General features: G+C 41.8%; 1 protein-coding gene across 9 annotated transcripts in view; it reads right to left on the bottom strand.

The window, feature by feature from the left end:
* LOC147031974 (transcription factor RFX3-like) overlaps positions 1–15,347 on the bottom strand; it is a 248,527-nt gene that overhangs the window by 219,707 nt on the left and 13,473 nt on the right. For all 9 annotated transcript variants that reach the window (XR_015050987.1, XM_085853483.1, XM_085853487.1 and 6 more), the window contains exons 2-3: positions 15,062–15,216; positions 14,846–14,964 (exon numbers count right to left, since the gene is read on the bottom strand). Coding sequence is in view for 8 of the 9 variants with exons in the window: in XM_085853483.1 (XP_085709609.1) it covers positions 14,846–14,964; positions 15,062–15,216 (274 nt within the window). In the remaining variant the exon portion in view is untranslated. The remainder of the gene's footprint in view (positions 1–14,845; positions 14,965–15,061; positions 15,217–15,347) is intronic.

The raw sequence follows: 15,347 nt of genomic DNA, 5'->3' as shown, positions 1-15,347 counted from the left end.
AGATGAATACAGCAAAAGGTTGTTCTACCACAGAGACTGTAGATCTGATTTTACACACAAGTAAATGCTTCAGAAGTTCCAAGAACCTGACTCTGAGCCGGAATGTTCCACCAAAAGGAGAAAATCTTCTCGTGCTCCTTCAACGACATGTCATGTCTTAGACCCTGCATGTATCTTCTGTGAGAAGGAAAGCAAATATGTGGCTGGTTCGAACACCAGGGAAACGCTCCTACAGTCCAGAGAACTCAGGTCAGATGAAACAGTGAGAAGTGTTGCTCAGGCCAAATTGGATCAGAGAACACTTGCCATCACACCCAGAGAGTTGATTGCTGCCGAGGCTCATTACCATAAATCATGTTACCGCAAATACACCTGTGGAGCAATGGAGAAAATATCAAAAGTCACTGAAGATGATGACGCTTATCTGGCAGCAGAGCGGGAGGCCTACCTTCTTCTGTTCAAGCATGTGCGCAAGACATTATTTGTTCAACCTGAAGTTGTCAGAACAATGGAACTGACTGAAAAGTTGTTAATTTCCTGCACGAACTTGGCATCAATGATGTGAAACCCTCTACGAAGAAACATATTCGCCGGAAGCTAGAATGTGAATTCAAGAAGTCACTTCATTTCGTCTCTGATGATAAAGGAAAACTTCTTGTATATCCAGATGGCCTTTCCTTGGAGCAGGTAGTGGTCAAAATGATGAAGGCCGAAGAACAACTACAGGATGCAAAGTACTCAGATGATATTGAGAACATTGTCAAACTTTCTGCGAACCACTTGAGAGGACAAATTAAAAACATGAAAAAAAAAGCCTTGGCCTCCACACCCTGCTGAACTGAAATCTGGCTATACTGAATTGCCAGAATCTTTAAAGATGTTTCTGAAACTGCTACTTCATGGAACAGAACAAGATGGAACGCAGAAGGTGGAACGAGTTGTCCAATCGGTAGGTCAGGATTGTATCTATGCTGTCAGTAGAGGAAAAGTCATCCCTGCTAAACACATATTGCTACCATGGAGTGTTAAGTCACTGACAGGAGATGTTGAGCTCATCAAAATGCTCAATCGCCTTGGCCATGGTGTTTCCTACTCCAAGCTGGAAGAAATGGACACTGCATTGTGCCTTCAAAAGCAGATGAAAGAAATAGACTGAGGTATAGGTCTTCCATCATCTTCCCATCCTTGCATTCCCTCCTCACTTGCCTATGACAACATAGATAGGCTTGAAGAAACTTTAAGTGGTGGAGGCACATCACATAAAGTGAATGGGATCATGATACAGCCACAGGTTCATACAGCCCAACCTCAAGAAAAACTGAGGCTCAGTTTCTCACCAGGAAAGAGCATAGTGTAACTGCTGTTCCACTAGATATTCCAGAGTACAATGCTGGAAGTAGACTGGGTCCACCAGTCTTGAAACCCCAGGTATTAGATCTGCAATCTGTGAGGGATATTGCGATGCGAACGAACCTGGTATGGTTTCTGACTCGTTTCGTCGGAGTTCCTGCCTGCTTACTGCAGGAATGTGAGAACATGAAAGACGACGAGGTCCATGCTGAGCAGGAAGAGGGATCTGATGGTTCGGACAGTGACAGCGATAGTGACACATTATTAACAATAATCAATATCATTTGGTGTGATTCAATTCATGTAATTCTCTCCAGTGGTACATCCCATGGAAATGGACTTGTGTTTTTCATGTTGTTGGTGTCAATAAATACTTGCGAGTACACAATGTGTTTGTTCTTATGTCAGAAAATATGACGTTTTTCTGAGTAGACCCAACCTATGTTTAAAAGGCTCAACTGAGCTTAAGCTGTGTCACAGATGTCCATCATGGTGCATTGAGTTACAGATACATATAGCTATCAGAAAATCACAATAAAGTTTGGTGCCCCCAGGTGGTACTAATTGGTCAAAATCAGGTGACTGGCTCACGGACTATACGTCCAGTATGTCGTGCTGTACTGATGCAGGCATTATCCTGTTCGTCACTAGGTTGACCAGCTTCAACTCGGAACCATCTTCGTTCTCTCATGTAATGAAGGGGTTTGATTTTGCCACCACACTCTTCAGTTGCCTTACTGCTTGCTACTGTCGTGTGGTTTTAGCTGAAGAATGCTGATGGTGCTTCTTTGCTTTGGTTTTCGAAATGTTCAGCATCCGTTTAGTCTCTCCAGCAATTCCTCGGGCATCTCCAATTAGGAAAAAATGGAAACAGCTGATTTGTAGTCCAATGTGATCTTAGGAAGTGAAAAAACACAAGTTTCCAGATTCTATATGAAAAGTTGACCATTGTATGAATTGCTACTTAACAACATACACTATAAGTAATTTCTGGTTCTTTAAATTTTGCAATGATCAACTTGGAAGTAGTGAGGAATTTTGGAAGTAGTGGAAGTAGCGAGGATCAACTTGGAGTTTTGCAATGATCAAAATATTACAGCATTTTACATCATAATGACCAATCAATTTTGACGCTCGCACACCCCCACCCGTGTCATTTCTCAAGACTGCGTGGGGTGATGTGTTCTTTTGAACTCTAGTTTTAGAATTACTGCGTGGGTGATGTGTTCTTCTGAACTCTAGTTTTAGAATTATTTTTGATCAAAACAACAAGCAAAGGATCTGTCCTTAAAGGCCCAGTCACACCTTGACGTTTTAGCCAGCAATGGCAACGTATTAAAATGTATGTAAAACGCTGGCTTACGCTGAACTTTTGATGTTTTTTTTTAAAGATTCGGAGGTATTCATAACGACTTGGTCTTATGCATAACGTATTAGTAAGGACACAGAACGTTTCGTTGTGTTATAGATAACTTATACCAACGATGGGTGAACCTGTTGTCGGCATTCACAACCTATGCCCAACGATAGTCTAACTTATGCATAGCGCGCTGCACGCATCGCCGACGATGACGTGGCGTAAGTTATGAAAAGGCTGCTGCACAACGATTCAAATCATAACCGCCGCAGAAATGGAAGTGTCAACATCGCAGTCACACCTTGGCGATCTTGCCAGCGTATGCCGACCTCTGAAAAATGCGTCTAAAACGCTGGCGCACGTCGAATACGGTATGGGTAAGTTTGGTATATGTGAATAGAACGCTAAAGTACGCTATCATACGTCGTATTAAGTGGAGTACGTCTTGTAATTTTAAACATGTTGAAAATTTTAAGACATACTTGCCATATGACACACGCTCCGCATGCGATGGGAATAAGTTGTACGCACGATATGCGATCGTTGACACATATCGACACACGTTACTTGAAAGGTGCTCATAAGTCAAAACACGTCAAGGTAATGGATAGCGTCAGTGTTCCAGACTCCCGGTTTTTTTTTCTTCGGTATGACGGTGTTCAGTGTACAGTGCGGTTATGATTTAAATCGTTGAGCGGCAGCCTATTAATTATATTATATTATAACCGCACGAGAAATCGAAGTGTCAAAATCACCATCATACCGAAGGAAGGAAGAAAAAAAAAAACAGGGAGTCTGGAAAACTGACGCGAACCATTGCCTTGATGTGTTTCGACTTATGAGCACCTTACAAGTAACGTGTGTCGATGTGTGTCACCGATTCCGTAACGTGAGTACAACACGTTACTCATAGATTAGAAATAAGTTTCGGGTACGCTAAACATTACCTCGACGTGTTTCGACTTATGAGTAACTTACAAGTAACGTGTGTCGACGTGTGTCAACGATCGCGTGACGTGCCTACAACTTATGGCCAGCGTTATGCGGAACGTGTGAGTCATACGCTGGTATAAGTCTCAAAATTTCAAGCATGGAAAATTTGAGGACAACCGAAAAGTACAATGTTTAAAGCCAGCGTACAACGACGTATGGCAGTGTTTTTCAGCGTGCTCTCAATGTTATCAAAACTTACCCATAACGTATTCGACGTGTACCAGCGTTTTAGACAAATTTTCCAAAAATCGGCATAAGCTGGCTAAAACGTCAAGGTGTGACTGGGCCTTAAGGACGGGTTAATTCGACCCCCACTTTTATTATGTCTAGCTGTGTATGCAATTTGTATATAGTCACATATGAGTGCTGTTTTATGGATCTTGGGGTTCCTGCGAGCAAGTGCAGACTTGTGATGCATATGCATTATGTAGATGTGTACGCAATTTGTAGACAGTCACAAAGGAGTGTGGTTATGCGGCTCAAAGAGCTCCCATATATTATTGTACACTGTACATTTGCTCCTTGAAAGTTGCCCATTTCTCTAAAGCTGATTGTCCTTCCCAACACGGATGACCCTGCTGGTATTGGCTTTTTGTTGTCTTATAAATACCAGTAAAATACAGTGTGTTGCTGTCGAGTGTAGAGCATTTCGTATAATTTATTGGCATGGTTAATAATATGAATTATGTTTGTGATAATGCTTCCATTTTCTGCTTTTCAGGCAAATATCTCAGCAATGTCCTGTGAAGAACTCCACTTGTCGGCTTTGAAGCTTGCATTCTTTTTGATTATCTTTTCAATTTTCTGAGTGTGAAAAGTTTATGTCTTCTCCAATCACATTCTTTAGAGTCCAATAAAATTCATGGTATATTAACCACTTCAACTGTGGTGCCCCTCCTTTTAAATTCCTTCGAATATTTACTTCAGGTGCTTGGTTACGTCTGAGAACATGTTATTGTTGGTACCTTTTCCTTTCTTTGGATTTGCTGAAGTTGCATCTTTACGTCAGCCACCAAAGGTGGACGGATGTTATGTTTTAACCCATTTGAGCACCATCCATCCATACATTGGGACCATACTCTGTGCAGAGCGTTGGTGCTGCCGAAGCAGTCTCCTTGGCTATTGGGCAGAATCCTGGATGGGTCACCACGATATGGAATCCATCATCGCTTCAGACATGAAATCCTTCCTCTTCTCCAATGGCTTGATTTCCAATCATCAATTTGGTTTCAGACCAGGTCACTCTACCCTAGATATGCTGCTACTGCTCTCCCATCAATGGATGGAGGTCCTCAATGCCAGACAGGAAATCCGAGCCGTATCCCTGGACATATCACGTGCTTTTGACACAGTCTGGCACCCTGCCCTACTCACCAAACTCTCTGCCCATGGTATTCAAGGCCATCTCCACTCATGGCTCGCAGACTTCCTCTCCTGTCGCAGTCAACGTGTGGCCCTAAATGGAGTTCTTTCATCCCCTCTTCCTGTGCAGGCTGGAGTTCCTCAAGGTAGCGTTCTGGGCCCTGTTCTTTTTCTGGTTTTCATCAATGATCTCTCGGACTCTCTGGAAAATCCTCTATTTCTCTTTGCCGATGACTCAACCCTCTGCCGTACCATCTGTCATCCCTCAGACCGGCAAGCAGCAGCTTCTTCGCTCACTGCAGATCTGGATAAAATCACAAACTGGTCCAACACGTGGAACATGTCTTTCAATCCAGACAAATCTCACACTCTCACTATGTCTCTTCGAAAGGACCGTTTACAAAACCCCCCCATCCACTTTCTCAACAATCCTCTGGAAGAAGTCTTTTCTTTCAAGCTTCTGGGTCTCACGATCTGCCATGACCTTTCCTGGGAAAGTCACATTTCCAACCTTGCCTCAAAAGCCAGTCGCCGACTGGGAATCCTCCGTCGTGCAAAGTCCTTCCTCGGCCCTCTTGAGCTCCTGACCACTTACAAAGCTTTTGTCCGTAGCCTGATGGAGTACTGCTCTCCCCTCTGGGCTGGTGCTCCTGCCTCCCACCTTTCTCGACTTCACGCTGTCGAAACCAGGGCTTTTAAGATCATTGGCATCTCCCGCAATGAAGCTGAGTCTTTGGGCCTCTCACTCAATCACCGCAGGTTGGTCGGTGGTCTTTCTGTCTTCTACCGACTCCTCTCCAGCCTTGCCCCCCTGCTCTCTCTGCGATTTGTCCCAACCACATTTCCACAGGGCGCTCAAGGTCCGCCAACAACCCCCTTCTGGTAAAACTACCAAAATCACGAATCACTGCTCATCTTCACTCTTTCATTCCTCTTTTTCCCGCCTTTGGAATAAACTTCCTCACTCTATTCTTTCCCATTCTTCCCTTCAGGCTTTCAAAACAGCTGTTCACCACCACCTCTTATCTTCCCCCATCCAAATCCTCGATCTTTTCTACCCCGATAATCCACCCAAGCCCACTTCCTTCAATTCTCCTGCTTTCCTTCCTGAAAGTCCCTTTAATGTCCATCTTCCCTCGCCATGTTCCCCGTCCCATCCCCATCCCTCTCCCTTCCACAGTTCACCTGTGTCTGTTCCCCAATGTTTTGTCCCTTCCACTCCCGCCCCTCTTGTCTCATGCCTCCTTGCTGTGAGTTGTGTGTTAGCTCTCATACGAGCCTCGACCAAGGTATACAAAAAAAAAAAAAAAAAAAAAAAAATAAATAACACAGGATACGAGCAAGCTGGAACTCATTTTGCTGACCTCGGAAGGATGACAGGCAGATTCAACCCCACCTGGTATTAATTCAACAGCCGAGTGGGATTTTAACTCAGGATGCTAGGATCCCAAGCCCACCACCCTAACCATTAAGCCAACACCAGGCATATCTGTTTGAGCACGATATCTCAAAAAGTTATGGACATATTGAAATGAAACTTGGTGGACAGATTGGGTGTGACAAGAACAAATTGGTCCGATTTTGGTGAAGATCTGGATCCGGATAAGATAATTTTTTTAATTTTTAAAGTGATTCTGCACCACCGAGAGATGGGGCCAACAATGATGTATATAGCACGATATATCAAAAAGTTGTACACTGGTTATGACAAAACTTGGTGGACGAGTTGGTGAGGTGATGGATGAGAACAAGCCGATTCGATTTTGGTTCAGGTCCAGATTCAGATCCAGCCTATCAGTAGTGGGATAAATACAAACTGTTCAGCCTAGCAGAGGCATGCGTTCTACTTTATCACCTTAGTTAGTTTATGGTTATGTTCATCGGTATGTTGTTTTTTTTCCTCGATGTTCAAATCTGCTGATGAGCATTTTGGAATTCTCTTTATTTAGTTCTTGCAGTCTTGAAATATCAATGTTGCTCGAATTTCTCTCAATCTAGTTTTATGGTCGAATATGTGATTACTCCATAGCAGATGATGGTCAAAAGCCAGAAATGAAATCGTTTAGCTCTGACACATTGATTGCTCGATTGTAGATATTCATCAAAATGAAATCTCTTTTTTTATTGCTCCATTTGAACTTAGCTGTATCCACTTTCTTAATTTTCTTCTTAAAAGTGTTCATGTTGTATATTTTTTTTCACAACAAATTCCATTAACCTCATTTTATTGTCTTCAAATGAAACTTCTTCATTTACTTAACAATGCAATAACTGTCTGCGATTTGTCGCCACCACATTTCCGCAGGGCGCTCAAGGTCCGCCAACAACCCCCTTCTGGTAAAACTACCAAAATCACGAATCACTGCTCACCTTCACTCTTTCATTCCTCTTTTTCCCCACCTTTGGAATAAACTCCCACACCCTCTTCAATCCCATTCTTCCCTCCAGGCCTTCAAAACAGCTGTTCACCACCACCTCTTATCGTCCCCCATCCAAATCCTCGACCTTTTCTACCCGTTAATCCACCCCAAGCCCACCTCCATCAAATCCCCTGCTTTCCTTCCTGAAAGTCCCTGTAATGTCCATCTTGTATTCCCCATCCCTCTCCCTTCCACAGCTCTCCTAAATGCAGGGGTCTCCAACCTGCGGCCCGCGGGCCACATGCGGCTCCTTAGACGGATTTATGCGCCCGCGGTGTCATATTAAGTTTACATTACAATGCAGCCCGCGATACTGCCAATTTGTCAGGGTCAATGATCAAAGCGTTCTGTAATTTTTATTATGATTTTGATTCATATTAGACACGTGTTTTTAACACGATTATTCATTTATCATATTCGTTGGCAAGAAAAATATATTCAGCACTAATGTTTGTTTAAATTTCCGCATATTAATTACATTTTTTTTTTGGGGGGGAATTTAGCGTCCTTTTTTGGGGTGCGGCCCTCCGCCCCTCACCACTTTGGTTTTGTGGCCTTCCGCCCAAAAAGGTTGGAGACCCCTGTCCTAATGTCTCTGTTCCCCACTGCTTTGTCCTGCCCTCTCTTGCCCCTCTTGTCTCATGCCCCCCTTGCTGTGCGTTGTGTGTTAGCTCTCATATGAGCCTCAACAAGGTATACAAAAAAAAAAGTTTGGTCAGATATAATCTTCTTACCAACAATATTTCCAATCAACTGAGGTTTTATCAGGAATCTGACTGCAGTCGTACGTTCTTCTTCTTTGACCTTTCAATCTACTGTTGGTCATGTGAAATCTATGATTCAAATCGTATTTTAAATATAATTTTCAGCATCTGGATGAGAGAGTGGAAATTTCAAAATCGATCCATCCATCCATTGGGACCATACTCTGTGCAGAGCGTTGGTGCTGCTGAAGCAGTCTCCTGAGCTATTTGGCACAATCCTGGACGGGTCGTCACTCCGACACAGGATACCAGCATGCTGGCACTCATTTTGCCGACCTCGGAAGGATGACAGGCAGAGTCAACCCCACCTGGTATTAATTCAATTTCAAAATGGATAACTATAATTGTTCAGTTCTTAAATGCAAATCGGACTAGCAGAAATATAGGAACGCCAGAAATATGCGTGGAAGAGAGGTGTCACATTCACAACATTTCCTGTTGATACAATGAGCAAGCGGCGGCCGCGGTTAGAACACAAATCCACACATACACATGAACGGACGCTTCTCCTTTTACCAACAGATGCAAAAATCCACTACAAGTTCTCGTGGCCCAGGAAGCAAGCTAAAAAATATATATTTATAACGGCAATTACAGCTCCCGTAGCTCCTATCTCCCACCCACCCACCCCCCCCCCAATCCCCTTCCCAAACAATTCATAGTAAATATCATTATTTTGAACTCACCCCATGAACTGACAAGCCCCAGACATGACCTTCCCATTGGTGTTAAGAAACGCGAAGGTATGGTTGGAACACACCCATCTACGAACCTTCGGCCTTTCATGGGGCCACATCCATCATCAGGAGTTTTTGCAGCAAGAACTAAAAGGTATCAACTTTTTGGACAAGTTGACCAGGAAGTTAATCATGAAGATCAGGAAAATATTTTGTTGTGTAGAGGCATACCCCTTTCTCACGGGTACTTTTGCATGTATTTTTGGCTTCTTTAAAAGTTTTCAATTGGCCCATGCTACAATCCTTAACTAGCAGGAATGATATACATTCAGGGCCACCCCGATTGACTTCATTACTCGGGGTTTCTGCACATACGCGCCAAATCCGGGGTGGATTAAATCCTTTTGAAAGTGCTGTCGTAGAAGCTGACATTGTGGGCGTTAACCCTTTGTCAGACTTTTTTGCTTTTACGAAAGGTTAACACCCAAAACGTTAGCTTACCCTTGCTCCTCATGGCGCTTAACATGCTTCAATCAACAACCTGTTGATTTCATCAATCAATGAAGTTCTGCGAGCGTTTCCTTGTTTACGCACACATGGAGCAAAATGCAAGCAGTTGGGTATGATTAGTCAGTGTAAACTACCAAGACCAGTCAGACAAAAAAGAAATCGACAAAATAATCCATGGTGTGCAAATTGGAGCAAGCGTAGAAGTTATTGCACACCATGCGTCGTAGCCTTATGACCAAAAATTAAAAGAAGACGAAATTCCAATTAATAAATCAGGGGTGTTATGTTGTACCACCTGCGAGGATTGCCATAAGGAATAAATCGGTTAAACTTGGAGAAATTTGAAATCAATATTGGAAAAAGATAAAAGGGCAATGTTGTTAGGTGGGGCAGGGCAGTCAGCGATTGCACGTCATTAAGTGCAATCTGGCCATTAATTTGACCTGGGATGAATGCACACATTAAGTGTTATATCTAATAAACATTGGCACTGAGTGCTTAAAGCTTGGTATTCAAAAGGCCGAGGAAATTCTCAAACCAGTGAAACAAATAGCATCCCCATACAAAACAATCTACCAAAGATGTGGCAGAAATGGGATGGAATAAAGCGGATGGCACAAACAAGGTCGACGGACAACGACAAGGACAATGCATTAATCTGACGATTCTTCCAAAAAGACAAGGCGAGAACATGAGACTTGCTTTGATCGAATGGCATGCCGGTATTCCACGTGCCAGACCAGTATTTAGTCTTTGACAAATATGTTGAAAGGAATGCAGCTGCTGCAGGTCTGTAACTGAGATGGGGGCTATGGATGGAGGTTATGTTTTCACCTCTGTTTGTCTGGGTGCGGTATATCTCAATAAGTTAAAGACAGATCCGGACTTTAAAGTTAAAGACGGATTCTGCATTTTTGTCAGATGCAGATCTGATAAAAGAAAAAAAAGCATAATGTGGAATCATAAACAAAGTGGAAAAGAGGATTTTCTGGAACACTCATGTAAAGTGGGAGCAAAACCTGGCTCAGGCCTGTCCTAGGTTAGGGTTAGGGTTCAGCCTCCATTCGGAAAGGAGATGAAAGGATGCCATTGAGAGAAAACTTGGCTTTCACTTTGCCGTGTCTATTTTTACCATCTACGTTCGCTACATGCTTTGAATGCAACTTTCCATTTACACAATGTATTTTCTTTTCCATTCTTACAACCTCAACGGGTTCAACTAATTCAACCTACTCAATAGAATGAATCAGAGCAATAGGAAACAAACTGACAAGTTGTGCAGAGGAGCACAGACGTTACAGGCAAAAGTGTTACTTTCACTCATCATTTTATAACTGCACGTGTAATTTGAAAGGTCATGTGCTGGTAATATAAAATCAAATAGAGTTCAATAAACTTTAGCCAATGCTCTGACAAAATCAACAAGGCAAAATTATCGCAGAAATATTGAGGTCGTGCAAACAACAACAACAACAAGAGGAAGAGTTCGTAGAACACATTACCCAGTGCAGTGTTCAAGTATACACTTCAATTGAAATAAAAGAATGACTTTAAACATCGTTATAAAAAAATTCCAGAAGTTAAGCACTATTGAAGCAGTCTTATATGCCTGGTGTTGGCTTAATAGTTAGGGTGGTGGGCTTGGGATCCAAGGATCCTGAGTTCAAATCCCAGGTTGAATTAATACCAGGTGGGGTTGACTCTGCCTGTCATCCTTCCGAGGTCGGCAAAATGAGTGCCAGCATGCTGGTATACTGTGTCGGAGTGGCGACCCGTCCAGGATTGTGCCTAATAGCCAAGGAGACTGCTTTGGCAGCACCAACGCTCTGCACAGAGTATGGTCCCAATGGATGGATGGATGGATGGATGGAAGCAGTCTTACACATCATCCTAATACACCAATTTATTTAACATGTCCAAGTTCTGCAAAACAGGAAGTTCTTGGAAGTGATAAGAAGGCGATTTTGTTCTTCGGTGTTCAAGTATATAATTAAATATAAATAAAATAAATATTGTAAAGGTCGTATGAAAAAAAAAAAATTCATTCTGGAATTTCCTGCCATTGATGCAGTGGCTATTAAATCACCCTATCCAACGTTAGGCTGGGGTGATTCTTAAAATTTGAGGAATAGATTCCAACTCTGAACTGCTGTCTTGATTCCGAAAGGAATCGGTTCCGGTTGTTCACCAAAATCTAATTAATTCGTCTTTGTCACACACCCAATCTGCTCAAGTCGTTTTGGCCAAATCCGTCTTTAACTTAATGAGATATACCGGAAGAATTCCCATGTTTTAAACGCACGCCAAAAGGACACAGCTTAATACATCCTTCCAGGGCATAGCATTCTAATTACATGATAAATACCCAAAACAATAACATTGTAACAAACTATATATTAATCAACACCAATAATATTATAACACTAATAATAGGAGTATCATTTGGCAATAATAATGACGAACATATAATCCTCGCCCTGATCCAAGCCCATCTGGACTTGGTGAAAGGCAAGCTAATGTTCCAGCAGTACGGTAGTCAGGTATGCGACAAAGCCATGAAGACCAATGAACCTTTGGTCCAATGGACCAATTGGCCCACTAGTTATATAAATCATGCCAAAGAAGTCAAAGTTGCTTCAAATTAATCCAAACCTCCTGGAAAATTGTAAGTTTTTTTCAATTAGATTTAAAAAATAAATAAAAGTGATCTCAATTTACCTGGGCGGTGCATACATACAAGGCAACATATCGCTCCTGAATCGCTCTCGATGTTTTGTTTTTTTTCGCGATTATCTTTACTTTTAGAAATAAGAGAAAATGATAAATATGCCATGATATCTTTGCTGTTAAAAACATGATGATTTTGGAATTTCACAACACTCTATACAGATATAATAGCCGAGATGCTGTCTGTCGGATCCCGGAAGGAAAAGAAGAAGCCAAGCCTATCTGACACATTCAAATAGTTCTTCATGCCTGTTATTTGTTTCCTTTATAACACTCTTAAAACCAGTAAGTTTCCTGTTTGGAATGACTTTCAATTTTGTTTGACAAGGCAGGCAGACATTCAGAGACAAAGTACTGTTAAACGGCAGCTGTTTGTTTTTCCCCGATTCATTTTCAAAATATTACATTTAATTTCAGGAAGTTGTTCCTCGATCATAAACTGACATTTGTGAACAGACGGACAGACAGACAGACATGAACCAATTGCTTAATCCTGCTTTTCGCTTCACGTCCGTGAGGTAACAACAGACAGAAAATACATTACAACAGGATGGAGAGCAAGAACATTACCATTTCAAGCATTTTGAAATGCAAAAAAATTTTTTTTTTTTTTTAAATGTAGATGTCAGCAAAATAGATAAAACAGCACAAATGCCAAAATCAATTATTGCACATGGTTTACAGGAATCCCCCCCCCCCAAAAAAAAAAAAAATTGCATCATGTGTGATTCAGAGCCCACCCAGATGCTTGTGCCAACGCTAGTGCTGACTCATTCACGGTACCTTACGAGGCATACAATTTCTGCCCAGAGCAGGCTTTATCAACAGAAACAGCAAAGTATTTATGAACTCGAAGGGCACTCAATCTTCGATGTCAAGATGTCACCAGATATGCCACCACCCATATTGTTACATCATTATATATACTTGTATTAAGTTTGATTTAAATTCCTGAACCCAGATTCAAAACATTCAATAATTATGGGTGGCAGACAATGTTTCCGATTGGATTGAAATTTAAGACAAATATTCCCCATGACTATTTAATTGGATCATATTTGTGAAGTTTCACGTCAATTGATGAAGCCGTTCAAGAGAAATCATTTTTAAAGATTTTTCTTGAATCCAATATGGCTGCCAGACTATGTGACCTATTAATTATTTGTGAGCACCCTGGTATCCCCAAGGCTTGAGGAACATGTGGGTGAAGTTTCCCCTCGATCTGTCAAGCTGTTCTGGGGAAGATGTTAAAAAGGTATATTCTGTAAAAAAAAAATCAGAGCTGCCAAACCATGTGACCTATGACATCATAGAGGCATGACTTTTTCTTCCTCGTGGATAGGCAATCTCACCTCGATCTGTTCAGCCGTTTGAGAAGATTTTTGAAGGCTTTTATGTAAAAAAATTTATATATATATATATATATATATATATATATATATATATATATATATATATATATATATATATATATATATATATATATATATATATATATATATATATAGTTGCTGAACCACGAGACTGATCAATTTCCCCCCCCCCCCATACAACTTAGCCCTAAAAGACTCAATTTTTCATACTGATTGGGTAAAGTATTTGACGTATGCAATTATGACGTCATAATGGAGCCACCGTCATTACAAAAACATCATTTTAAAAATCACTTATTTCCAATGGGGAGCACTTGACATGTGCAAGTTTCATTTTTTTCGGTGGAACAGTTTCGGAGATACAGAGGTCCAAAGTTTTTCCTTTTCTCCAAGATGGCTGCCACACGATGTGACCTGTGACAATCGTAATTGTCATCAAAACATTCTACGTGAGTAGCCGCTCCTCTGGTGAAAAATGAATGTCAATTGGATAAGCGGTTGCATAGAAAACAAAAAATTAGGACGTACGTATGTAGGCCTACTTACGGGTGCACCTATGCACAGGCAACCCCAAAACATAGAAGCATAATAAATTTTCCTTAGGAATGCAAACCCTTTTTTTTTAACCCTATAGTCTGTCAATTATGCAGCAAAATGAAACATGAACAATGGATGATATTCATATTTTCAAAGAAGGCCAGCAAGCGAAGCACATGTTTCAGAAGCTTATCCCAGACTTTGAAATATTGCTTTTGAAAGGAAGGGACAGTGAGGTAGGGGCCAGGAGGAGGGGCTGAAAGAATTGAAGGGGTATTTGAAATGGGGTTTTAGAAATTCAGAAATGGAGATGCGAGTTGTTGTGAAGCTTTGATAATGGCTAAAAAGATGCCTTGTATTTCACTTCCTTTCATGTTTGCCCTGGATATATCTTACAAAACCTTTGATTTTGACATGAACAAACGGCCTTTGCCCTACTTTTCAGCTCTTTCTCAGGTCTTAATCAAGATCAATGAAAATGTACATTGGGCTAGATATGTCAAATAAGCGAGAATTCTGAATAACACTTATGCTGTGACGAGATGAACCTATGCCTCAGAAGGGCATTAAAGTGAGAACAGTAAGCATCTGGACAAGGTAGCATCTTCACCAATAACACAAAGGGTGTGAATTTACAAAAGGAATACTGTTCAGGAAGAACATGCAAACACTAAAGTTTGTGAACAAAACCCAAAATTCCGGTAATCAACCATCTTCATGGCAAAACGAACCCGAAATTTTCTGGCCCATAAGGCAACACCTTGCCAATGCTCACCTGTTGACCCTGCTGGATTGTTTGAGCAGTGCCAGGAGGTTGTCCAGTGGATGCCACCTGCATTGGAACGCTCCGTGATGCATCTGCAGCCGAAGCTGCAGCACCTTGCATTCCACTCTCTGTACACATCCACAAAAACTCATTCAATTTACTTGATCTCCAAGATCAATGCTCACCAAATGAAGAAGGAAAACCAAGGAGCATTAGAAGACGCACCAGAAACTATGACGTGCACGTATTGCTGCTGCTGCTGCTGTTGCTGTTGCTGCTGCTGTGTTGGAGGCTGCTGTGGCGGAGGCTGTGGAGGCGGCTGAGGCTGGCCCTGTGCTGCTGGCAGCTCTGTCACGTAAGCCTGGCTTGCCATCCCTGACCTGCCATGCGGGGACAAGCAGGCCACTGTTATCAAGCGAGACACCCGCAACGGTGATAAGCGTGTGGTGTAGTAACCTATTGCAATCAACTGCCTGTTTATTTACCCTTATATTATTTAACACAAGTGGCA

This window comes from Eptatretus burgeri, chromosome 2 (genome assembly GCF_056783735.1).
Source record: "Eptatretus burgeri isolate ZD-2024b chromosome 2, Ebu_testis_v1, whole genome shotgun sequence".
NCBI lineage: Eukaryota > Metazoa > Chordata > Myxini > Myxiniformes > Myxinidae > Eptatretus > Eptatretus burgeri.
The sequence above is the reverse complement of the archived record's forward strand: the minus strand, read 5'-3'. Positions and strand labels throughout refer to the sequence as shown.